The sequence below is a fragment of the Aristolochia californica genome, unplaced genomic scaffold (assembly GCF_029961685.1).
Source record: "Aristolochia californica isolate CCGP_79_NKW_82.1479 unplaced genomic scaffold, dmAriCali1.0.hap1 SCAF_3, whole genome shotgun sequence".
Lineage (NCBI taxonomy): Eukaryota > Viridiplantae > Streptophyta > Magnoliopsida > Piperales > Aristolochiaceae > Aristolochia > Aristolochia californica.
In genome coordinates, this window is record NW_027181992.1 from 45,705,341 (window position 1) to 45,730,284 (window position 24,944).

Consider the following 24,944-nt stretch of genomic DNA (forward strand, 5'->3'; position numbering starts at 1 on the left):
AATCTAACAACACTTCACTGTTAGCAAAGAAGAAATCAATACGTCTCCTTCAAAATTGAAAAGCAGCTCCAGTTCTCCAAGAAGAAATCATATCGTCTCCTTCAAAAGAAGTAGATCAGCTTGAAGTGCACGATTATCAGAAAATTAATCTTCTCCAAGATACTTCAAACTGGTAACCAGATTTTGGTGCTGTGATATTCTTTGGAGAAGCAGACATTGCACAAGAAGCTGCACCGGAAGCAAGCTCTATCACACTGTAAAGCTTTGGTTCATGCTTGCTGGGAATGCCTGGAAATTGTTGTTGAAATCAAGGACATTAGTCACTCCTTGACTATCACATGGCAGCCTCTAGCCATCAAAAGCTCTCTCCCTTTATGATAAGAATACAGCTCTATTTACAACTTGATCTTTACTGTATCTCCATTCTCTGTTTCTTTTCATATTTGATATTTTATCTAAGCTTTGTACCCTTCCATGTTTGTGCCCGATCATGTACTTCATCAATTAATTCTTTTCTCATTGTTCTTAAAAAGCCAAACCAATCTTCTTAGTAAATTGGATCTCCATAGATTCCACTAATCTTCATTTGCCTTTCACATATCTTCCTTTTTCTTCTTCCATCTTCATAACACTGTCCTTTAACTGCTAAATAACAAGATTATGATCCTAGATCATCCTCAACAATAGGAAAGGTGACAAACATCCCAAGGTTGTCATACACAACAAATCATCAGTTTCCTACTTGAGGTTAAATAACCAATCACATCATATTCAGAAGGAAATATGTTTTATAAAACCAGTCAACTTAGGTCCCTATCGATTAGGAAGAAAATGAGAAAAGAAGAAGAAAGTGACAATGAAGACAATAATGGTGGACAATCTAAAATTATACATTCAAAAACCACCAAAACTGGGTAAGATTGGGATTGGGTTGTTACTTGCAACCCTGGTACATGAAACTCACTCAAACAATAGTCAGACATTTTGCTGTTAGTTCAGCACTAGCACAAGCCAAGGCTAACATAAAAGATACTTGCCATTTGAGCTGGTCTTTAGTCATCACTTAGAAAAAGCAAAGGCTAGCAACCTAGAAGATAAAATCCTCTAAAAATTAACATAATATAACGCCAAGAACAGGTAATTTGAAGAGTCAAAGGATGCCATATTAAAGGTTAATTGCCACCCTTTTCTCCCCATGTATCTGACCCTTCGACATTTTGTTTTTGTCCATCAGAGAGTGCTCCCAGTTTTGTAAGCCATGAAGCAAATCTTGGAAGTCCTGCAACATGTACATCAGATGATCAGCAACAAAGTCGAATAAGTGCTTCCCTGACATTGTACACAGCAAACTATGTATAGATTTTTCAGAATATGTCCCTAATAGCAACGATACAAGCCAGCAAAGAACTCTGATTCGTGGCTCATCCCATCAATCACCTAACGTACTATCTAGTGGACGCCAGCAGATAAGTAGAAGCCGTTCCTTCCACATTTCAACGCAATCAATTTGGATTTCTATACGACTGGAGCACCCCACCTCAAGAAAATTCCCGATTAAACGTAAAAACAACCAGATGACAACTCCCATCTCTTATATCTTCTCGCTGTCAATGAAGTTTAAATACAACCTAGTTCGTGCATCAACATACAGAAAGGGTTGCTCATTTGTGCTTCACTCGATTGTACACAGAACTCGTTAACGCCAATGTGCAGACATTCATGACCAAAAGGAAGAAGTGAATTAACACGAGGATACTTCGTTTCTTTTAATAAAAATAGCTTCTCATCAGAGAGTGAGGAGGGAATGAATCTTACATCATCTTTATTACGACTGTGTCCGTTAAAATCTCCCGCCATTTTGATCTTCGATTCATTATGGATAACACTGCCACATTCTTTATCATTCTCAACGCTTCTGGATAAATTCTGGATGTTTGGATTCCAGAAGAAAAAAGGTCACCCGAATCTGATTTTTAGAAGAGCCAAGAATATCAATTTTCATAGCAAGCATAGTTGTTTCTACTAACTTTTACAGTTTCAAGATAAAATATATAAGCATATACATATATATTCAATTGAGGGACCATCAGCAAGTTGTCACTGGCTGTGTGGTTTGCTGCACAGCTCGATAGCATTGCAAACTACACAATGGAAGTTTAGACTTGGAATCCCGATACTTGTATGTATTTGTGCACGACGGGCCTGCACATTTCTCTCTCGGAGGAGGATAACTACAATCCACAACAAAACCACACAGGAGTCAGGAGCCGAAGTGGGGGTTAACTACTGACTGTAAATAGAGCAACTGCATGAGAAACCATGTCATGCAGCAGTAGATCATAGATTTGAGTAGAGAGCATGTGAAAGCTTACCTTCTTGGCTTAGATTCGAATATACTAGGCAGGCCAATATCTTTAGGAAATGTGACCACTGTGCCAGTCGGACCTATGACCCATCTGATTGCATTTGAGGCAAGAATTGCAGCATTGGCAGCCTTCTCCTGCACAATTAAAAGACAGAGATGGAACTAAGTAAATGTGCAAAATAGTCAGTAGGATGTACTCCCAAAATTAAGGATGCTTAGGTCCATTACCTTTGCTAACTCATCCCGCTGCTTTCGCTGCTTATCTTCTTTTCTCTTCCTATTTGAATCTTGTCCCCGTATCTTCCTGATTGCCTCAGCCTGTTGGATCAACGCAAAATCAGAACCCTTGCAACATCACAAACCACAGACTAGAAAAATATGGCGTAGGTAGTGTGTCTTTATGTGTTTGTAAGTGTTCATGCCCACACATGAGAGAGAGAGAGAGAGAGAGAGAGAGCATATAACACAAACCTCTGACTCCCTATTAGCCTTTTCCACTTGCATCCTCCTCCGCTGAGCAGCTTCAGCCTTCTTAAGCTGCTGCTCCACTTCAGAGAGTTTCTCTTTATGCTCTGGAATTGCATCGTTTATGTAAGTGTACAGAATCATAAAACTAGGTTGAATGTATATTTTTTATTTTATTGGACTAAAAAGTAGACAAACCACCTTTTGCATATGAGCCACTTACTTCTCGAGGGAGCAGGGGGTAATCCATTTGGAAATTCAATTAAATTTTCAGGCGTTCCAGAAGATCCATCTTTGCCTGATTGCAGCGCGCGTTGACGTGTTGTGAGTGAGATTTCCTTCTTCCCATCAGCCAAAGAATCAAGAGACTCTTTTTTAAGCTTCTTCCTCTTAGAGTCAGGCCCACCGTCTGATCCCAGATCTTCTTCATCTTCTATATAATCAGTATCTTCAGAATCTTTTTCAGGCCTTGACTTCCTCTTACCATCTATAAACCTTTGCGATGATCCATTCTCTTCAACGTCATCATCATATACACCATCAGCCATTTGACTTCTGGAACCCTTTGATAACTTTCTTTTCTTAGCATCTTCATCCCCTTCGTCGCCGTATTCAGCCCCATGGTCTGCACTAACTTTGGCTGTTTTGAGTCTTCCAAGATACCGAAGCTCCTCATCCTCCTCTTCATCAAGAGCCCCATCTAAAACCCGTCTTTTTGGGACGCGTTTGCTCTTCCGAACTGGCTCAGAGAACTTGTCTGCGTGTTTTAAAGATCCGCCTTCATCCAATAACTTGACCTTTGAACCTTCCTTTGATGTAAGATTACCAGAACTAAATTCCTTCCATGTAACTCCTTGCAGGCCACCCGCTCTATCAGGAGGTGACAGCTCATCATCAGAATTGTCCTGCATGATACAAGAGATATGTCCATGAGTTAAGAGACAAGCAAAATAAATAAAGCAAATAAAATAGGATAATTGAGAAAATATAAAGACATTATGCTCCACAAGTCAAATGGATACATGATATGGAACCTACATGAACAGCCCAGTTCCTACCCTTATCAGCACCAAAATGCAGGGAGGTGACTCATTAGTCACAAGGTCAAAATCATCATTGTGATGTGGAAGAAACTAGACTGAGTTCAAGTACTGCCCTTTGAAGAAGAGAACACACCCTCACAAAAGGGATAAGCATTTTCAATCCAATTCTCAAGCTACTGAAGCTTATTGTCTACATATAATAAATTTAAAGAAACTGATAGAAAAACACCAGCACACCTGAAGGATGAGCTTCTGCCTTCGTGGAGCATCTGAACTACGAAAAGATTTAGAGGTAGAACCACCCGATGCACCATCGGTTGTAGATTTGGCATGTATTGTTCGTGTGACACCCCCAACCTTCAGCTTTACTTTCCTTAGCTTGTTCTCATGTGAGGAAGCATCCGCTTTGCCCCCAGATCCATTTGTCACAGTCCCAGCATTACGAGCATCGCTATGCCTTCCATTGCCATCCTCTGAGCTTCTTGGTTGTGAATCAAAGTTAACTTTATTGGTGTTCTTCCAATTAGCAGGTGCAAGTACTCCTTCACTTGACCGCCTAATATCCGATGAATTTCCTTTAGAACAACTGCCATTGCCATAAAATCCACCAAATTCTCCGTATGTTCCATCCTCCTTTTTACTCTTCTTGGGAAGACTTTCCCCTTCAGCCCTGTTGAAAGAAGCCCTAGAAGGATTGTTGAGATTCAACTCCCTCCTATTAGAACCAGCACCTTTACCTGCATTTTCATCACTAGAAGCTTTGCTGGCATTATCTGAGGGAGGTGTGGAAGATGAAGGTGATATTTCCCGAGTTTCAAAGAATGAGTGAGAATCAGAGCGTGGCCGCCTTGACGTGTTACTTCTCCTCTTCTTAGTTACAGCAACTGTACTATCAAAAGCAGACCCCCCAAGCGCCTCCATGGCTTGAAATCAACCTTGCACAAGAATATTACCAGAAAATTGAACTGTTTGAATCCTTCTGCCAATTCCTGTGTAAGAGTAAAAGAGAACAAAAAGATTTACAACAAATCTGAGAAAGAAATGCATTAAACAAAGCTAAAAATATCTCAAAGGAATTTTCAGAATGGGTACACAAAAACATCTACCATGATGCCAAAATAATTAAATAACATCAATGATGTTAGTAATAAAAGAAGCTATCAAATATGTAAGTACGACTACAAAACAACATCCAAACCCTTGAAAAGAGCAGTAAAAAAAAAAAAAAAAAAGAAACCAACGATTCAAGATTAAAAAAAAAAAAAACCAAAGAATTATAAACCCACTAAACACCAATGCACTATTCAACAAACCCAGATTGCAAAAATCAACAAGTTACGGCAAATACCAAGATAATGGAGAAAGCCATAGATTATCCTATCTCAAACAACAAAATCGCTCATCTCTAAAGGATAAAACAAATCCCGAGACAACCCACGCGACCATGGGAAAAGATCAAGAACTCAACAGTCAATCCAATGAAACCAAGAACACCTACCAAAGCGCCGAGCAGATCAAGAAACCCAAATTAGAAAAGCAAAGCAGCAGATGAATCAACCAAACCAGATCAAAGACCATAATCTCCACCACACCCGATTCCCAAATCGACAGACTATCGAAACCCCAACAGACAACAAATAAAACATCAACGAAACAAGAATAACCCAGCTGCAAAAACAATGTACAGACAGCAGATGAACCCATCTAAAGTACGTGAAACAGAGAAAGCGAGAGTAAGGCGATTACCAATCTGACGAGATTCCAGAAACCCTAGCACGAATGTTCGTCAAACCGCCATAAAAAGCAAACCGGAGCCGTCGAAACAGACAAGAGAGAGAAAGAAAAGCAGGCAAAGGAAACGGGAGACAAGCGCGTTTTTATCCGTGGGGAAGGAGGAGGAAGTTTCATGGGGTATCTGTTACGAGTTAGGGTTAGGGTAAAAGTTTGGTTGAGGTTGGGGCAACTGGTGAGAAAGATCGAGAAAGGCGGGGTGGTCTGGGCTGATGATGGGTCATGATGATGGTGGAGGTAAAGACGCCTTATTTTCTTCCTCATCTTACCTTTCGTTTCTCTCTTTCTTAACACACGCCCGCCTGTGTGTGCCTCACCTTAGCTTAGCCCCCCCTCCCTCTCTCTAATGTGAAAATGTGCGATGATGACCATTCAGATTTTCTCTTCCTCTCTTTCCTGTTCTTTCTCTCTCTTCTCTCTTACGCCCTCGTTTTTCTCTGAAAAAAAAAAAAAAAAACCACAAACGGTTTTGATGCAGCGCGTGCGCAGGTTAAGACAGTTCGCACTGTGGGTACAGAATAGTGGGGGGGTGAAAACAGCCTTGGCAAACACTGTGCGTAGTGTTTGAGGTTCGGAGTTTCAGTAGTCCCACGACCAGGAATTCCGTTTCGAGTGACTCGCAGTTGCAGAGTTGGTCACCGACTCACCGGAATCACGAAACTATCTACCGAGGCGTGGACCCCGGGTGAACCGGGTTCACCCACCATTTCTCAATAGACTATAAGGCCAAAAACGTCCAAGTAAGCTAGAAACGTATCTGATGAGAGTTATTAAAGGGAACCCGGTTCATACCAATAGAGATTATTATCCATACGTACATATATATGTATCTATGATACTCCCACTTCTAGCCAATATGGGATTTTAGTCGGGATTACGCAAAGATGCTTTCCAGGCTCCATCGATTCAATGAACTGGAGGCCTACGATCGGACAGGCAGAGAGAGTGGGGAAGGATATTGCTTTATCCCTCTCTCGATGGAGCTACTCTTCGTTTCCAACCGTCAGTTCAGAAATTTGCAGAATTTAGACGAGCTAGTAAACATAGGCAATTTAATTTCTCTAGACGGATTGTTCTTTCTCCATTTTGCCATTGGTCGTGGGAATTAATACCAGTTGCTGAATCGATACGATGGCAGCATCATAAAGACAAGAAAATGATCAAACGGGAAGAACCAGAAGTTCCAATCTTGTACAGAAGTAGAGTCCACATTTTCCAAACACCATTAAAACATGCATGGGGAAGAACAGTATGTTAGAAAAAAAACATAATAGTAAATTTTAATTCAGAATTTACAATATGCCAGAAAATTAGGATTGTGGATAAATACATGAATCCATTCCGAAGTTTCGTCTTTATGTTACGGAATCACTACGGCGAACGAGACGAACAAATGATTGATATTGTGGTCTTCCTCAACTAAATCTCTTTATCCCTCAATGTGACATTCGTCTCTCTTCCAGATAGGGAGAAGGGAAACTGTGTGTGATTTAGTATATTGGGGACCATAACCATTTTGTCTCCTTGTATAGGGTTCTCATAATTCCCTATGGTATCTACTCAATTGGCCCATATTCATGGCTCATTCCTTAATGGGCTTAACAAAATTAGATCACTTAATTTCAGTCCATTCTATTAAAAATAAAAAATATAATTATATAATAAAATAGAATAAGATATGTGAATTTCACGTACAGTAAACACAAGGTGAGCCTTTGGGATACACGACGAGGAACAGAGGAAAAAAATAAATCATTCATGAGTGATTGCTCTTCACCACTGTAACAGGACAGGTTCCATGGTTTACCACGTAGTTACTGACACAGCCCAAGCTGGCTCTGCAGAAAATCAACAAACAGAAGTTAGCTAGCTGATTACTTTCATTCATCTTTTACAGATAAATCCATCCAAGGAATCGTCTTCAGTCCAACACTCACTGAGAATTATCAAAACTTAGACAACGTAAAGGGTGCTGGAAGCCTAACCTCTTGATCTTGCCAGGTCCTCTGATTCCAATAACAAGACAGCTCAAAGGGATATTCTCAATAGCTTCGCAAATCTTATCACGGGCATCCCCCCAGAAGACCTTCATAACCACAACGATCTGCGAAACGAGAATCTTGGTCAATCAACTCTCGAGTATTTCATCTTGGATTCTCGCTCCCAAAAGGAAGAAAAAACTGCAAATCTACGAACACATACCTCTTTCTGAGCGGCTACAGTCTTAAAGAATATCCAGAGTCTCAACATCCGGCTTCACCCCGTATTTCTTCTCAATATTTGTGTCTGTCAATTCGTTTAAAGGGATCAAGGCTGCAGAAAAGAACCCCGAGAACTTGTTAATGATTGCGAGAACTACCCATTTGGGCAAAATGCAGCTAATAATTCAGAAAAAAAGGTAAAAGATTCCCAAAATCGATGATCGTGTACTGAAACTGAAAGCAGCGGCAAATTATAATTATTTCTCTTTTATGGAAAGAATTACAGTTAAAATGACCCTTTCTTTGGCCAGGCATTCACAGTGTATGAAAAAAAAACAAAGATTTTGATCATAGAATGATATCTCAATAATTTGTTGCTCTTCGCCGGTGATAACTGAGAAACGCAGGCGACGACTCACTGAGGTTGATGGAAGGAAACGACTGTTTGACCCCCGAAGGTCGGATAGAGTATCAGAAGATACAGAATGATAAAGAACCGAACTTCACAACAGCCGCCATTAGTCCTCTGGATGAAGAATTCCTCAATTCTCAGCGAGGCCAGTGCAGTAAGGTAATTTACTCTTCCTAGTGCTGTTCTTTAACTAAAAAGGGAGGGCTTTGTGCGTCCTCTCATGGCTGCTAAACGCACACTCGAGAAGCAGAAGCCCTTGCCCAATTACGCAGAGAAGAAGAAATACAGTAATATTCCTTCAATTCATAAACTAAAAACGAACAGATACGTCGAGATAAAGACCCTGATCAAGTGATCATGATATCAGAAACATAAGGGCAAAGAAGAACGGAATACAAAAACGAAGAAGAGAAAACTGAACGCAGAAGATTAGAAAGCAGGAGATTTTGCTTACGGGAACCGGTGGCCTCCCAGAGCTGCATCTCGCCCTCTTCGTAGTGCACAGAGGCTTGGACGTTAACGAGGATCAGATAATCCCCCTTATGAACCAGATTGTCAACCGCCCACTGTAGGGCTTTCTTGCTGCGTGGCCACTCCTACAGCTCTGTGTCCTTCCATCTTTCCCTTGCTCCGATCCATGAACACACCTTTCTCCTAATAGAAGAAGTCCCCAGGAGAACACGAATGATATGAAGCAGAGCTTGAAGATTCCTCCATTAAAGCACGACTTGTGGTCTACCATATACAGGAAAAATTCTGATACTGAGATATCTGAATTTTTAGGACTCAAATTCCCATAATTGAACTGATACGGCGATTGATTGAAATCGATAGGCAAGAGATGTCTGAGTCTCACAGTTAGACGTCTTTCTTGTCCTGATAAGGTTTATTACTAAAATTACGATTCTTCGACTAAATATGTTAAAATGACAACATAAGGACTTTTTGGGACGAAAATGCCCATCGACCCAAGATTTCGAGCCCAACCCATTCGACTCCCTATTTCCGTCGCTCTCCCTACTTTCTCCTTCCGCGTGTGGTTCTTCACCTGCAAAAGCTAACCTGGGCGATTTCCTTCCATCTCGCTCTGTAAAATTACCTGCGTGACTCCTCCTCTCTCTTTCCTTATTTTTCTTTTCTGTTCCCCCCGTTTCTTCTCCTTTCTCCCTCTAGATCGATCTAGGTTTCTGGTTTTTGTCTGGATTGCCCCAATCCGAACGTGCAAGTCACCTTGCGATGGTTTTCCTCCTTAAGAACAAGTAAGAGCCTTCACTGCTGATCATGTAAGTATTAATCGTTGATAATATTTGGTCTTTTTTCTATAGTGTGGATCCAAATTTTTCACATTGCTCTTTGAACTGCTCTAGATTTGTTCGAAAATTTACTCGTTTTTCACAAAGAGAGGGCAAGTGAGCTCCTATGACAAAATTAAATGAGAAATTTTCATTTAGTGCCAGACCGTGTTCGTGATATATACACTTGGATTCCTTTTTAAATAATTGGATTTCGGTTTTCCTGATTGTTAATTATATCAATCTAATTCTCAATCCATATTTATCTGTTCTAGTATAGCCTAATTGCGATACTTCAACGTTTCGCAGGTGTGGATTTAAAGATCAAGTTACTTACAGTTACTGGAAAGAGATTGAAGCTTAACAAAGAAAAGGTATAGAGGCGATCCCTTTTGTCCAGCGGAACAAAGAGAAAATTTTGATTCACTGGTTTTGTGTTCATATTTGCTGCCTCTGCATCTCATAATATTCCCAAAAGCAGCTTCTCTTAATTCACTATTTTCCCATTCTCTGAATGCTTAATTGTTACTTACTATTGCGCCAAAAGACCGGTCTGTTAGCGAAGGCGTAGCATACATATTAAAGACAAGTCATTTCAACACTCCCCCGCACGGGGAACACCCGTGTACAAATGCAAATGCACAATCCCACCTATACGGGGACGGCCAAAGACAAAGTCCTACCTATGCGGGGACGAAACAAAGACCAAGTCCTACCTATGTGGGGACGAAACAAACGGGGGGAGAGGGACTGGAACTCGAGACCACCTGCTCTGATACCATGTTACTTACCATTGTGCCCAAAAGACCGGTCTGTTAGCGAAGGCGCAACATGCATATTAAAGACAAGTCATTCCAACATTAATCACTGATGTTTTACTATTCTTTGTCCCGCAGTTTGATTTATTTTCTATGCTTAGACATGGTGTAATGTGACAGGATCAAGATGATTAAGCATACCTGGTATTTTAAAAATGACCTTGCTACATTCTGAGGCTTCGTTGCTGTTTGAGAGGGAAGAAGAAGAAACAAAGAAAGAAGAAGAGAGAAGGAAAAGGAGGACCAAATCGAGGGAGAAATTTGCAAAATCTTCATTCATCCCTATCTTGTGCATCCACTAAATAAAATAAAATAAATCAAAAGATTATAAAATTTGTAACCAACTCTTAAAATCAAGAAAACTAAAAATACAAAAAAATTACATAAATATTTCCTAAGACGAATAATCACCACCCAACCACATTGTGGTGGGTCTGACCGTAGGAAACAGTAAAAAATTTCACTTTTGGTAAAAATAACTTATTTATCTAAAAGAACATCAATATAGTCTTTGTGTGGATGCTATTGGGAGAAGAGTAGGATCCAAAGAGACATCAAAAGATGAATGGGTGTTTTGTCAATCAATGTGATAGAGTTAGGAGGTGTAATACAAATGAGTCATTAGGAATGGATGGGTAACCCCTTATATGCCATCAAGTTTTCGATGTTAAAAGTGGAACTAATTTTTAAGTAAGTGACAAAGTCAATAATATAAGGAATTAAGACTACCTTTTCAACACCTTAAAAGGTCATGCACTACAAGCTTACAATTTTCTAAAAGGTCTCGTAGGAAATTGCTCGTATCAAATTCGAACCATGACAATCACCCACATTAAATTGATTTTTTTTTCATGTTTATGCACATTTGCCTCAAGTTTAAGTCCAAGTTCACTCATATCAAATTCGAACCATAAACAACTTGAAATGGGCACATGCCCATAGACCTATTCACAAAATTGACTAGTTGGAAGAATTAAGTCCAAGTTCGGTGTTGATCTCCAACACGGCATGAAAGTAAATTTTCCAAGCTTCAATTAATGACTTCAATTTGACCATCAGTTTAAGGGTGATAAGCAATAGAGAATTTTAATCGTGTCCCCACCATGTGCCATGGAGTTTGTTAGAAATAACTCATAAGTGAACATCCCTATTCAAAATTATAGTCCGAGGAAGACCATACATCAAAAGAATAGCCAAGCGACATTGGAGATCAGGCATTTTGGTACAAGAAATAAAATAAGCCATGTTGGATAAATAGTCTACTACAACGAAAGAGAGGAAACATGTTTCCCAAATGTACCAAGAAGGCCAAAGACGAAATCTAGGTCTTACCAAGGGCATATAGGATCTGGTAGGAGATACACAATCTTGTGTTTGGCCAATTGACACATCCTACACTGTCCTACCAATTCTGCAACATCCCTTTTTAAATTAGGCTAATAGAATCAACAATCTACCTCATTAGGCTTGTTGCAACCAAAATGTCCCTCTAACCCTCCCGCATGAATTTCACAAATTAAGAAGTCTCTCACCAATGCACGGTGAGTGCGTAACTTATCGCCTTGAAACAAGTAATCATTCTCAATGTGGAAGTCATTCAAGGTGTGAAGCAATCCTTCTTGCAACTCGGTATAAATGTCACCAAAGTCTAGACATGTGGTGTAATCTTCTATGAGCTTCTCAAACCAAGTAACCTAAACAACTCACAATGCAGAACAATCTAAATCTATGACTTGAGGCATTGCCACCTTATGCTCACTACTTGATTTGTGCTCCAAGTCAGAGTACTATAGGTATTTGATCCATTGACCATGCATATTAAGTTTCTTTTTGAAGTTGAGATAACAAAAGGTCTCATGATCAGAGTATAGAAAAAAAATTTGCGACAAAATGTCGCTCTTGACTAAGTAATCCACCAATAACTACACATGACACATAGCATTCCACTTGAACCACTTTAAAAAGAGTCAAGTAACTTCATAAAAAGTGCCTTTGTCATATGTTATCCATTAGAGACATGATGGTACTAACTCCCCTAAGGAATCGTCAATAAAAAGTTGTGAGACTATAAAAATTCCGAACCTCATGGAGAGTAAAAGGTTCCGCACTTTACGGGGGTCAACAACAATACCAATAGAAGTCACCGAAAAAACTCAAAAAGACCACATATTTAGTCAAGAAGGGACACTTCGGGAGACTAGCATAAAGATTCTCTTTCCCTAAGTGTTTGACAAACTTGGGTGAGATGGTCAAGGACATTGTCAAAATAGAACACAAAGAACTTGACAATAAATGGTTGAAGCACCTACATCATCATCTGTATAAATTCTCAAGGTGGTCAAGATCTATAAGAAAATCTTTGGCCATCAAAATTGAAGATGAAGAAGATGACTACCTCCGCTTCATCATGCAGCAACAAAAGAAGGGAAAAAAATCTTTTTAGGCTGATGAGAAGAGCAATGGGCAGCGTATGCAAAGAAAAGAGGCTTTCTCTTCATATTTCAGGGAGAGAGGCATCTTTTTTGTCCTATTCTTTGAGAAATTATACCATAGAAACAAATCGGGAAATTTAAAACAAAAACTAAATCCTGGTGAGAGGACGAGAGGCAATCTTGAAAAATATACTGAAAGCTTCTTCAAGCAAACAAGTAAAAGTTTCTAGGGCACGAAAATTGGATGGATGGATTTCAAAAGAAAAGTCGAACCAGAAATGGTGCGCATTTTCGTCAATTTATTATGACCGACAGAAAACGTCAACATCAATCCCGGTTTTTTCTCTCTTCCGGTCAATAGCTAACTTCAAAATCACATTAGAAAACCGCCAAAACTTTCCTTGTTGCTGCATAGCGACGGCCCTGAGACTGGACTTTCAAATGCCAAAGGTAGTCCAGTCTATTTTCCGGCAAGGGCAGGCAATTTTTTCTGATTTCTCAGCCTCCGGTTCGGAGGACTATTACTCAATAAGACTAACTCTACAGGGATTTTATACTTTTGACCAGACGCAGTAATATTTGTCCAGGGTATCTGATTTGCTCTTTTCGGACCTTAGAGCAAGAACACGAAAACATTCACCAAGACTGAAAATTAATCGGTCAGAAAACGATGGCTGACAACCAAAAAAGACACCTGTAAAAAAAATTACCAAACAATTTCATGATGATCAAGAAACACAAATAAGAAAAAGGAAAACAAAAACGAAAAAACACAAAAAGAACTTGAAGGAATATACAAAGTTGGCATTAGTGGATCAACCAACTGCCAGTTGGAAAAAGGACCTGTCCTGGGATCAACCCAAGAAACCCCTTTTCCATTCCAATCATAAACCAGAACCCAGTCAAACCATGTAAAGCCAAAAAGGACTTCATTAAATCATCTAATTTTGATTTAGTGGACTTCATCTTCCTTCGTGCAGATCCTCTGAGAATACTGCTGTTCGTGAAATGTTGTCAGTGTCAAATGCACTTAGGCCTGAAAAAGGACCAGAAGAAAACATGGATGATGTTCCATCGGATTCGTATGTAGTGGAGGACTGCTTCAGATTGGGACGGTTGGACGTGGTTACAACGGAATCTTGGTATTCAACTACACGCTGAACCATTTTAAGAGACTGCACAACTTCTCCCATGGTAGGTCTCTGGTTCGCCTCAGGGGCAACACAAGCTGCTGCAATAGTGCACACACGGACAAAATCATCCTTTGGGTACTTACCTTCTAGTTTTGGATCTGCAAGCTCCTCTAACCTGTCCTTATCTCGGAGGATAGGACGGGCCTGCAAGAAATATCAACCAAAAGCATGACCATGACAATTATTATTTCCAAATTCTAAGAACATTATATAAAATATATCCAACCCCAATAGAATGTGTACAAGTGAAGTCAAAGTTGAGCTGCAACTGAGATAGAGATGCATAGCCTAACTGCTTGAGCCTCACAAAGCATAATAACCAAAAAGCTTCATGAGATAACTTGGACATGAAACTACGGAAAGAAGAAACATGAAATGTAGTACTTACCCAAGTAACCAGGTTCTCCTGGCCAGAAGGTTGCGACATTTCTACAGGCTTTCTTCCAGTCAATAACTCAAGAAGAACAACTCCATAGCTATAAACATCACTCTTTACCAATAGATGTCCAGTCATAGCATACTCAGGGGCAACATACCTGAAAATCAAATTGGTTCAAAGTTTGTGGAGACAGGACAGACAGGAATAACATGCCAAAAACAGATCTTACCCAAATGTACCCATCACACGTGTAGACAGATAATTTGCACGACCTTCAGGAGCTTGTTTAGCCAGACCAAAGTCTGCAACCTTAGCATGAAAATTGTTCTCAAGCAATATATTGGATGCTTTGAAATCCCGATGGATGACACAAGGTTGAGAATCCTCATGCAGATATGCAAGACCTCTAGCAGCATCAAGGGCAATTTTCATTCTAGTTTCCCAATCCAAAGGGCAGTTTGCCCCCAAGGGACCTGGAAAAAAAAAAAAGTGACTCATAAAACACTGCTTGTAAGTGTGTTAGACCACTGATAATTCTTGTGCAATAAGTATGATACAGATTTTGCAGGAACAGCTTTTCGAGTCTCACAAAACTTTAATCAGTTCCACAAATATCAGGACTAAGCAATATAGTATCCCAAAAATCCATAGCATACCAAAATCGACCAATAATGTTCACCAGTTCAATTTGACCAAAGCTAGCAGAGTTTTAATGCCCGCTGGATTTATTTGGGTGTTCTGCATTTCATAACTCTTCAAGTTAGATTTCATCAAATATTTAGGTGATTCCCATTCTTTTCCACCTGGAACAGAATGCAAGTAGACACAATACTAGGAAGCTACCGGAAACCTGCAAGAACGAAATATACCATGGAGCCAGGCCTCCAAGCTGCCATTGGAAACAAGCTCATAGCAGAGAAGGTTTTGTGAAGAGTCACGGCTGCAGTAGTAACCCACAAGCTTCACAAGGTTGCGATGATGTAACCTGCTCAGCATCTCAACCTCTACTAGAAATTCTTTATCTCCTTGGTGCCCTCCATTGGTAAGCTTCTTGATAGCAACAGGTGTACCATCACTCAAGACACCTTTGAAGACCCTTCCAAACCCTCCTTCACCAAGGATACTTGCAGGCTCAAAATTATTTGTTGCTTCTTTAAGTTCTTCATAGGCAAGAAACCTTGTACTTGCTGGATGAGGAAGAGATCCTTCTCTAGAGACAGTATCACCACTCTTAGGCTTCACTGCAAAATAGCTTCTTATACATTCAGAATTCAATTGAAGGACCACAATTTAAAACAGTTATTTCTATAACAAGGAATTAATATGTCTAACCTGCAACAATTAAAGGATTACTATCCAATGAGATGCAGCAGAAAGCTATTTACACCTAGAAAATGATGAGGACAAGCGAATTTGCACCAGAATTCTCATGCCGGGTAAAAAACTGAATTGAGGATCTTATAAATCAACTGGTATGAATTTGCCTGCTAGCTTTCTAAGGAGCATACTTGTATCCTTTAGAATTTTTAGCTCCTTGGGATGGTCGCATTCCATATCTTGAAAGTTCCAACTATTTCAGACAGCCTACTAGATTGTGTTCATGGTCTAATCATTGGTTTATTGATTCCTTTCTTCCTTCAGCTCTGTTATTACACTGAGAAGAGAGATAATGAGTTATTTGTTTATGACCAGTTCCAAGAGAAGGTGACCCTTTGTTTATGCATTTCAAGGATTTGAGTTTGTCAGCTCTTTTGAGGAAAGAACATTGATAGTTAGCTCTCAACCGGAATTGGCAGCAAGCCAACCCAAGAACATGTACACCAACTTGCCCATAAGAAACATACAGGTCAAGCTGACTACACTAATGAGAATGCTGGGAATCTAGTTTTAGGGCGCCCGATGCTGTTAATGAGTGTCCCCTAAATTCAAAGATAGAAAAGTGATCTTTTATCTCTCGCTTACAAGTTTAGAAGAACAGATTTCCTTTTATATGTGTATCAAACCACAGAATCATGAACCTCTTCCTGCTATAGACAATTCCAGGGTTCACATATTACACCTTCCGATTCCAAAAGAAACCTAAACTTTATATTCATTTCGTAACATAACAGTTAAAGGTATGAATTGGGTTTTTTCAGCAAAACAAAGAAAGAAGGTTAAAGGTCCTTTTTTTTTAATGGCATAACAGTTAAAAGGTCCAAAAAATGCATTTTTATGCCTCCAAACCTGATGCTCTACAATTCAAGAAAGTATCAAAAGCATCCTACAAAATGCTAGTTGGCAATCACTTGATCTTGATAAAACCTTAAAGAGTCCTTATTTTAACACCACTAGCCATTTTTCCTGTGGGATGTAAAGAAGAAATGAAGCACTATTGCTTTATTTTCTCAGGATTGTGAAGGAGAAATGAAGCACTATTCCTTTATTTTATCAGGAATGTAAAGGAGAAATGAAGCACTATTGCTTTATTTTGGATTGTTGAGAAAGTTTATGAAAGAAACAGAAAGGAAAATACAAAGCGTAAAAACAAGGGGGCAGGAATATTGCACAATGAGGTATTGGAGATCAGTGCCTCCCCTTGCAAGCTTATTCAGAAATACAATTTTTCAGATCTCAAAATATAGACTAAAAGATTGAAATACAATGAGAAGTCAAGAATTTCATCAAGATGCAACTAAATCTTCAAGGAGGAAAGGTTGTTCTTGCACCATCTCCCCACCAGAGAGAAGCCAACTTCCACCACTAACCAATCAGAAAATTTGCTTTTGAAGATCCTTAAATCTCATGAGAAGGGCCTTTAGATCAGCCTCATTTGGTATCAGTACTACCAAGAGGACCCAATGGGTCAGAAGAATAACACCATCACCATCTCTGAAAGAGTCCACTGGTTCCAGATTATTTATGTTACCATGAACCTTCACTTGACGAATTGACTTGTATATTTTATTTCAATTTAATGTATAGCCGTTCATTGAGAATGGGGAAATTCTTCTCAGTAGTCTAATACTTTCAAACTGACAGCATCTGTGAAAATCTATCTTCCTTCAAATGATTCGTATTTTATACAGAAATGTTACTGAGTAATATGAGCAGAGACTTTACCAGATCAAAGATAAAATGAATGTTCTTTGATTGAAATAAAATGTACAATACATACCCACGTCTATGGCAGGAAGAGCGTTCTTCTTATCTTGGCCACTTGTCCATGCATAGACAATAGACACAGAAATAACAATGACCATTAGAATCCCGCCAACAACGCAGAGAACAATAATCAAGACTGAATGGCCCCCTCCATTATCAGCAGCTGATGTACTTGGCACATTGGGATGGAAATGTGGCGAAGATATTGGTGACAAGCCTGAGCCAGGAGCTGCAATCATATTGCAATCATATTATATTGATGCTGACAAAACACCCTTCTAGTATGTTACCAGCAACCAAAATGTTTGCGGTTTAATATAAACTTACCATTTCATTTCATATGCTATAGCAATTATAATCTGACCTTCCAAAATCACAACTTTCATCCAGTCACACATGCCAACATTTGTTCATAAAAGCACCAGTAGATTTAGTTATTGAACTCTTTTACCACTAACAATAGCAACAGTGCAGATAGTAGAAGACAATCTAGAGGTCACAAACCAATTACAGCACATACTGCAAAATTGAAGGAAGTTCTTGAAAGACCAGGGATTGAAGTCCATTCAATGGATGCCATATATATTTGAATGATAATCTTTCTATAATTGTTAGTGAGCTAAAATGAGGAATAGAAAAATCAAACAATCTGCCCCAATATGCACAGCTGCTCTCCATAATGTGTTAATCCAAAGGCCACTAGGAGAAAAATCAACATATACTCAATTAGCCTAGCTGATGCAGTAAGTAAGACACCATAGTACACTAACAAAAAGGTTCATCTGGTAGGGACATGAACTGTGCACTAGATTTATGGGCAAGTAAGAATTACAGGGAAGGAGTGTTACCAGGAGATGGAGCAGACGGCTTAAACCAAGTGAAATTTAGAAGTTTGTAATCACCAACAAACGAAGAGTCAAGATGAACCCTATGCATAGAAAGAGAATAATTCATCCGTGACATGTCACTTTCTGAGAAACTGAGCCCTGTGTGAGGTGTAATATCCATTGTAATATTCAAATCAGCCAAGCCCAGTACATAAAACTTAGTAATCTCAAACTGAGAAACTCGCAGTGCCAGCTGAGAAGCTAGTTCTTTCAGAAACTCTGAACTCCAGTTTGAACTTAATGAAACATTTAACAGAACGAGCTCAAGCTTTATTGGATACACACAATGACAACCTCGGTTTGCTTGTTTTGGCACCATGTCACCTTTGCAACAACCTGTACAAAAGATGCACCCCTTGCACATATGTTAATAGTTTGAGATAAAGTTTCTTCCAGAAAGCGAAATTTGTGAAAAAGAAGTATACAGTGCCAAGATTTGAAAATAATAACTCTCTCAGACTAAGGCATGTTAAACTAAGCTCTAGAGAAGGAAAAAATAAAAAGACAAAAGAGAGACAAGGAGAGTGAAACTCACCAGCAAAGGTAGGAGACAATGGTGGTTGCGATAGACCAGATGGAACAGTGCCAGTACCGACAGCATTTGGAGCAAGAGAAACTAACCGTGGGGGTAGAAAGTCAGAATGGGGAGCAGGACTTTGGTTTGTTTTTTTCAAAGGTTTTGAAAGGTGCTGAGAACTTGGGGGGTGACCATGGGTTGTCAATGAGCCGTAATTTGGAGACTGTGCAGGTGTTGGGAATCGATGTGGTGAGGAGTGCTTCCTATAGGGCCTATTGATTATAGGAAGTGGGACGGGCAAAGGGAGATCGCTAGCAGCAGGTGCTATTTCAGAATGATCATGACTCCATCTGCCGGATGAAGCCACATTAGGGGCCTTGGAAGGTGCTTCTGATATAGGTTTGAATAATCCAGCTCCAGTGACCACAATTGCCATGTATAACAACAATATCACGTGTTTAAGCAATAGCCCTTCCGCTGTTCTGAGAAGTCCTGCAAGTTCAATTAACGTCTTAAACATCCATAGTGAGGCTAAAAATTACAGCCGACAAGTTTAGCCAACTGTAATAAACATTCTGTGATGTTGGATTCACAATCATAAGCATTTCATGATAGAATAATATACAGTAGTAAAACGCTTGGAAATCTTTCACCTCTAATAAATAAACATTTGCAATCTGAGGTTCTGAATGTTATTATGCAAAACAGATAGTTCCTGAACAGTGACCTAGTTTCACAACGTTACAAATGCCCAAACCAAGAAACTCGTCGTCAATAGAACACCAAGGAATGGAGAAAACGCAAAGAGAAAAAGAAACGACATGACCAAAGAAAGCAGCTCCAGACGCAAGACAGACACAATGGACAAACCACATCCACTCTTTCACTCCAACTCCCATTCCACCGCATTCCCGAACCGTACTTCCAAACCCGCACTATCACAAAAGCCACCATCAAACTCCTCACAAAATCCAAAACCCACACAATACAGCTCACAAAGAAATACCTTCACAGTACCGCACTCCGCAACCCGCCATAGCACCTTCCACGGAGCAGATCTGCGTAATCACAACCCACAACGTTGTCCAAGATCAATCACCGCCGAATCAGAAGAGAAAACTCAAAAACCTACTAAGAACAAGATTGATCAAGCGGGTAGAAACGAAGAGGCAGGAAGCGGTGTCGATCCGCGGCTCGCGAGAGCCGAGTCGGAGATTGCGAGCCTGAAAAGAGGAGAAGTTGGAGGTCCATGAAGAGAGCGTTTTCAGTAAAAGAAATGCAAAAGATTTCTCTTTCCCGTCGAGAAACGAGGTCCTTGGCGCAGGCAGGCAGTCTGTTGCCGTTTCGGGGGTTTACGCAGAAAATCGCGTTTTTCGCAACTTATCTCCGCCACCTCTTTGGCTTTTGTCGGAAGCTCCTTCCATTGTTACATACACACTGTCACTCTCGTCCGTACGAGTAATAATATATTTTTCTCTTCTTCTTTTTTTAACTCATTATCTCATTCTAACGTGCGCGCATGACGGTAAAGCACTGTGTAACGGTAAAAACAAACTGTCGTCACCTCTCTTCTATACACAGCAGCGAGCTTAACGTGAGACGCCGATAAAAAGCTTCAAACTCTTAAAATCTGGCATCGTTCGAGCAACTGGGTAGCTTCTCTTGAGATGATTATATTAGTGATCGTTATTGTATCACCAGCGAGAGGAAACATGCCACGGATTTTTCAATCTTCTAGACTGAGACGTTGCTCTTCCGCTTTACTACCGATTAGTATGAAATGACTAAAATAACCTGGAAACCCGGTTTTAGAAAATAAATGGATGGTATCTAGGTGAACCTAACTCAACCCAGGTTGAGTTCAACTTGCTAAGCTCAATGGATAAGAGCCCTGTTGCTGGTGATGCTTCCTCTCTCTGTCTTCATAAAACACCAGGAAAGACCACCATGAATCAGCTTCCTCTCTCTGTAAGAAAGCTTGCTTAATCTGACGGACTTCGAGATGGAATCCTGGTTTTAAATTGTATAAAATATAATTTTGTATGTATTTTATTCGCAGCTTGTATGATGGAAGATCTCCTTTTGAGCTCCAAAACCCTAAATTAAGATTTCGACCACATGACGATTGGAATAAAAAAATCAGTCGACCTGGAGCGATCGAGGCAAGGAAGCTGAAAACAGATGATTTCTCCCCGTATATAATTCCTTGATGCAGAAGGAAGTTTCAGTTTTGAACAACCCAACAATCGATTAAATCCCTTTCGTAAGTCACTGAAAAAGTGAACGGGAAAAGTCATCTCCGATCTTCGTCCTATGTTAAGTCCGACTTGCAGACGAATGCATCATCATCTGGTGTGGCGTTTATTTGATCTTCATCGAATTTGCACTCAACCAATCTCAAGGATGACTTGTAATGGCACACAAATGACTGGAAAAAGACTGTTTTGCAACATCGATTTCTTGCACGCAGCGAAAGATGGATGGAGGGGAAGTCCAGCAGTCCGAGTGTTTTGATCCGTATCGACGATTTGGCTTCTCCGAATGGAAAAACCCAAAAAAAAAAAAAAAAATTACTCTCGAGTGCCTCACAATTCTTCCGCCGGATCGATCCGGGAGCTTACGAGCCTCTGATGGTCATTACCGGACCGCTCCACCGCGGGAAACGGAGCCTGCAAGCCATGGAAGAGCACGAACGGGGACATCTCTGCGGGATCCTTTCCAGAAACGAGAATGATAGCCTAGTTGCAGTGAAGGCGAAGGGGGATTGTACTTGAGACGATTAACATAGACGGCAATTAGTTCGTTGAGATGATGGCTCCCGCATGTTGCTTCATCGTGGAGCTTCTCTGTGGAGCTTCTCTGCAAGGCGACTAGTCTCTCAGAAGTAGATCTTCAAGACGCACTACAAAAGGCCTCTGCTAGAGACGAATTTGCTCCTGCTGGAAAACAAGATCCCTTTGTTTGTTCCAGAAATGCTTGTTCATCCTGCTGAGACTTTTGCTTTACTAGGTATTTTTATATTTTTATACATAATAATATTATTCTCCATAATTTATTTATTTTTTTACTAAAATCCATGTAGATCAAATTTTATGTTTTCATCATTCGTACTACCAACTTAAGATCATTTTTATAAGCTAAAATCCATAGGACAGCAATAATCAACACCGACATTTCCGATCTTTGACTAGAGATCATCAGAGGTTGATCCCCCCCATACACGGAGGTAGTGTCACATAAAACACAAAGGATATATTACTACCCTCTTTAAGAGGATTGATCAGTCAATATCATAGACACACCTATTATTAGAGTTTTTATACGCAAATATCCCCCTTTAGTCACCACAAACACAGCAGCAGTTCAGGCCGGAGCCCGCAACTGCTTTTAGATGCCCCCACGCAGACGCAGAACCAAGTGCAAAGTCGACTCCTTCTGGATGTTGTAATCCGCCAGAGTTCTTCCTTCCTCGAGCTGCTTTCCAGCGAAGATCAACCTCTGCTGGTCAGGAGGAATCCCTTCCTTATCTTGAATCTTCGTCTTCACATTGTCAATTGTGTCCGAGCTCTCCACCTCTAGGGTTATTGTCTTTCCAGTCAGGGTTTTCACGAATATCTGCATTCCTCCCCTCAGCCTTAGCACAAGGTGAAGCGTAGATTCCTTTTGAATGTTGTAGTCTGCAAGGGTCCTTCCGTCTTCTAGCTGCTTCCCTGCAAAGATCAGCCTCTGTTGATCTGGGGGAATTCCCTCCTTGTCCTGGATCTTCGCTTTCACATTATCAATAGTGTCAGAGCTTTCCACTTCAAGGGTGATTGTTTTGCCCGTAAGAGTCTTCACGAATATCTGCATTCCACCCCTCAACCGTAGAACAAGATGAAGAGTGGATTCCTTCTGAATGTTGTAGTCGGCGAGAGTCCTTCCATCCTCTAGCTGCTTCCCAGCAAAAATAAGCCTCTGCTGGTCCGGCGGAATCCCTTCCTTGTCCTGGATTTTTGCCTTCACATTGTCAATTGTATCGGAGCTTTCAACCTCCAGAGTTATGGTTTTTCCGGTCAATGTCTTAACAAAGATCTGCATTCCTCCCCTCAATCGAAGGACAAGATGGAGTGTAGACTCCTTTTGAATATTGTAGTCCGCAAGAGTCCTGCCGTCCTCAAGTTGTTTGCCAGCAAAAATCAAACGCTGCTGGTCAGGAGGGATACCTTCCTTGTCCTGGATTTTGGCTTTCACATTGTCAATAGTATCAGAGCTTTCGACCTCCAAAGTGATCGTCTTTCCTGTTAAGGTCTTGACAAAAATTTGCATGCCTCCCCTCAATCGGAGGACAAGGTGAAGGGTGGACTCCTTCTGGATGTTATAATCAGCAAGAGTACGGCCGTCCTCAAGCTGCTTCCCAGCAAAGATGAGACGTTGCTGGTCCGGAGGGATACCCTCCTTGTCCTGGATCTTGGCTTTCACGTTGTCGATTGTATCAGAACTCTCAACCTCCAGGGTGATTGTCTTTCCTGTCAGAGTCTTGACAAAAATTTGCATCCCTCCCCTCAATCGGAGCACAAGGTGGAGGGTGGACTCTTTCTGGATGTTGTAATCTGCAAGAGTCCGTCCATCTTCGAGTTGCTTGCCAGCAAAAATGAGACGTTGCTGGTCAGGAGGGATACCCTCCTTGTCCTGGATCTTAGCCTTTACATTGTCAATTGTATCAGAACTCTCAACCTCGAGAGTAATTGTCTTGCCAGTGAGAGTTTTCACAAATATCTGCATCTGTTTTATAACAAAAAGGGAAACAGAAGAAAAAAAAAACACAGCATCCATCAAACACAATGACAAGGATTTCAGAAAAAAACAACCATTACTGCAGCAATAAAGCAGAGTAAATATCATTCAACTCGATCTAAGATACAAGTGCAAGAAGAACTCCCCCCCAAAAAAAAGACTAGGCAGCGTCTCGTCCAATTTGGGAATAAAAACGGAAATAAAAAAGTAGAGTATACGAAAATATGAGAGTAATTATAAATTGATACAAGTGGGACCATGAAATAAGCTCCGATCATGGACGAATGATATCGTAAACAAAATATATATGGAAAACAACTCATAGAGTTCATTTACTTTTCAAAAACAACGAAAATATGTGATCGTTTTTCTTTTTCATATTAAAATTTTGACATAGAAGATGTATGAATTAAAAAAAAAATGGTAACCATGTCTAAGTTGTGTACTCCCTGTCGACAAAATGAAAAGAACTGATCAAGATCAACAAAAAAGAAGATATTTTTTTATGGTCGGCGGTGATGGAAGGGGGTCTTGACAGATCATGCAGTTAGAGTGAGTTCCAGAGGCAAGCTTATCATAAACTAGTACAATCCATGAAATAAAGTCCACAATAGAAGCAAGAACCAGATTTAACAAAACGAAATTTAAAATAACAAAAAACAATATCATCCAGATTGAAGAAAGACATCTATAATCTATTAGATCGGAACCACATGAAAACAAAGGGCGAAATGAGCGACATGAAACCTCCAAAAAGATGATGACATGAAAACAAGAAAAATAAATACAACAGAGAGAAGAGACCCGCCACACAAAAAAATAAAAAATAAAAAAAATTGATTGAAGATGTTAAACGATCATCAGCATAAGGGACAGTAATCTAAGAAAGAACCCAAGCACGCAAACAAATCAACCCATTAAATCCCTAAAGCAAGCTCAACGATCTGCAAATTCGACCGACAACCGATCGTAACCTAAACCAACGGTAATCCACACCTAAAATAATAGCAGAACGAACCTCACCGCTGCGATTGATTAATAGAAAGCACAACAATTACAAGTTAAACCTGAAAAAATAAGATGAAGAAGGAAAAACGGAGAGACGAACCTTGAAGAGGCGGCGAGCGGTTTCTTTGATCGAGAGGAAAAAATAGAGGAGAGAAAAGTGGCGAGGATAAGGGTGGGCAGCCGTATTTATAGATAGAACGGCCCATAGGAGACGGTCACATTTG

General features: G+C 40.2%; 3 protein-coding genes, 1 long non-coding RNA gene and 1 pseudogene across 4 annotated transcripts; 1 reads left to right on the forward strand and 4 right to left on the reverse strand.

Moving 5' to 3' along the window:
- Window positions 1-1,977: 1,977 nt before the first annotated feature.
- Window positions 1,978-5,991, reverse strand: LOC137959002 (uncharacterized). Its single transcript, XM_068806253.1, has 7 exons — window positions 5,620-5,991; window positions 4,111-4,862; window positions 3,054-3,735; window positions 2,837-2,937; window positions 2,594-2,683; window positions 2,373-2,500; window positions 1,978-2,231 (listed from the first exon to the last, which is right to left on the reverse strand). The coding sequence occupies exons 2-7, from the start codon at window positions 4,792-4,794 to the stop codon at window positions 2,087-2,089; spliced, it is 1,830 nt and encodes a 609-aa protein (XP_068662354.1). The 5' UTR covers window positions 4,795-4,862; window positions 5,620-5,991; the 3' UTR covers window positions 1,978-2,086.
- Window positions 5,992-7,389: 1,398 nt separating this feature from the next.
- On the reverse strand, window positions 7,390-8,895 carry LOC137960251 (universal stress protein PHOS32-like; annotated as a pseudogene).
- A 408-nt stretch (window positions 8,896-9,303) lies between these two features.
- LOC137960252 (uncharacterized) lies at window positions 9,304-10,556 on the forward strand. The gene is made up of 2 exons (XR_011114124.1): window positions 9,304-9,560; window positions 9,879-10,556. It is a non-coding gene; the product is annotated as an uncharacterized lncRNA (long non-coding RNA).
- Window positions 10,557-13,516: 2,960 nt separating this feature from the next.
- On the reverse strand, window positions 13,517-20,342 carry LOC137959240 (receptor-like serine/threonine-protein kinase ALE2). Its single transcript, XM_068806618.1, has 8 exons — window positions 19,946-20,342; window positions 18,958-19,431; window positions 18,384-18,758; window positions 17,549-17,764; window positions 15,261-15,632; window positions 14,621-14,864; window positions 14,401-14,548; window positions 13,517-14,156 (listed from the first exon to the last, which is right to left on the reverse strand). Exons 1-8 carry the CDS (start codon window positions 19,974-19,976, stop codon window positions 13,782-13,784), a joined length of 2,235 nt encoding a protein of 744 aa, XP_068662719.1. The 5' UTR covers window positions 19,977-20,342; the 3' UTR covers window positions 13,517-13,781.
- Window positions 20,343-22,169: 1,827 nt separating this feature from the next.
- On the reverse strand, window positions 22,170-24,922 carry LOC137960576 (polyubiquitin-like). The gene is made up of 2 exons (XM_068808232.1): window positions 24,821-24,922; window positions 22,170-23,700 (listed from the first exon to the last, which is right to left on the reverse strand). The coding sequence occupies exon 2, from the start codon at window positions 23,698-23,700 to the stop codon at window positions 22,327-22,329; it is 1,374 nt and encodes a 457-aa protein (XP_068664333.1). The 5' UTR covers window positions 24,821-24,922; the 3' UTR covers window positions 22,170-22,326.
- Between the last annotated feature and the right edge of the window lie 22 nt (window positions 24,923-24,944).

Coding starts and splice junctions, on each gene's coding strand:
- LOC137960576 (XM_068808232.1), bottom strand. CDS start 23,700: ATGCAGATATTTGTGAAAACTCTCACTGGCAAGACAATTACTCTCGAG.
- LOC137959240 (XM_068806618.1), bottom strand. CDS start 19,976: ATGGCGGGTTGCGGAGTGCGGTACTGTGAAG. Junction 19,432..19,945: donor CGGAGTGCGGTACTGTGAAG/GTATTTCTTTGT, acceptor TTGAACTTGCAG/GACTTCTCAGAACAGCGGAA. Junction 14,549..14,620: donor CGTGTGATGGGTACATTTGG/GTAAGATCTGTT, acceptor TTTGATTTTCAG/GTATGTTGCCCCTGAGTATG.
- LOC137959002 (XM_068806253.1), bottom strand. CDS start 4,794: ATGGAGGCGCTTGGGGGGTCTGCTTTTGATAGTACAGTTGCTGTAACT. Junction 2,938..3,053: donor ACCCCCTGCTCCCTCGAGAA/GTAAGTGGCTCA, acceptor ATGCAATTCCAG/AGCATAAAGAGAAACTCTCT. Junction 2,501..2,593: donor AGCGGGATGAGTTAGCAAAG/GTAATGGACCTA, acceptor TTAATTGTGCAG/GAGAAGGCTGCCAATGCTGC.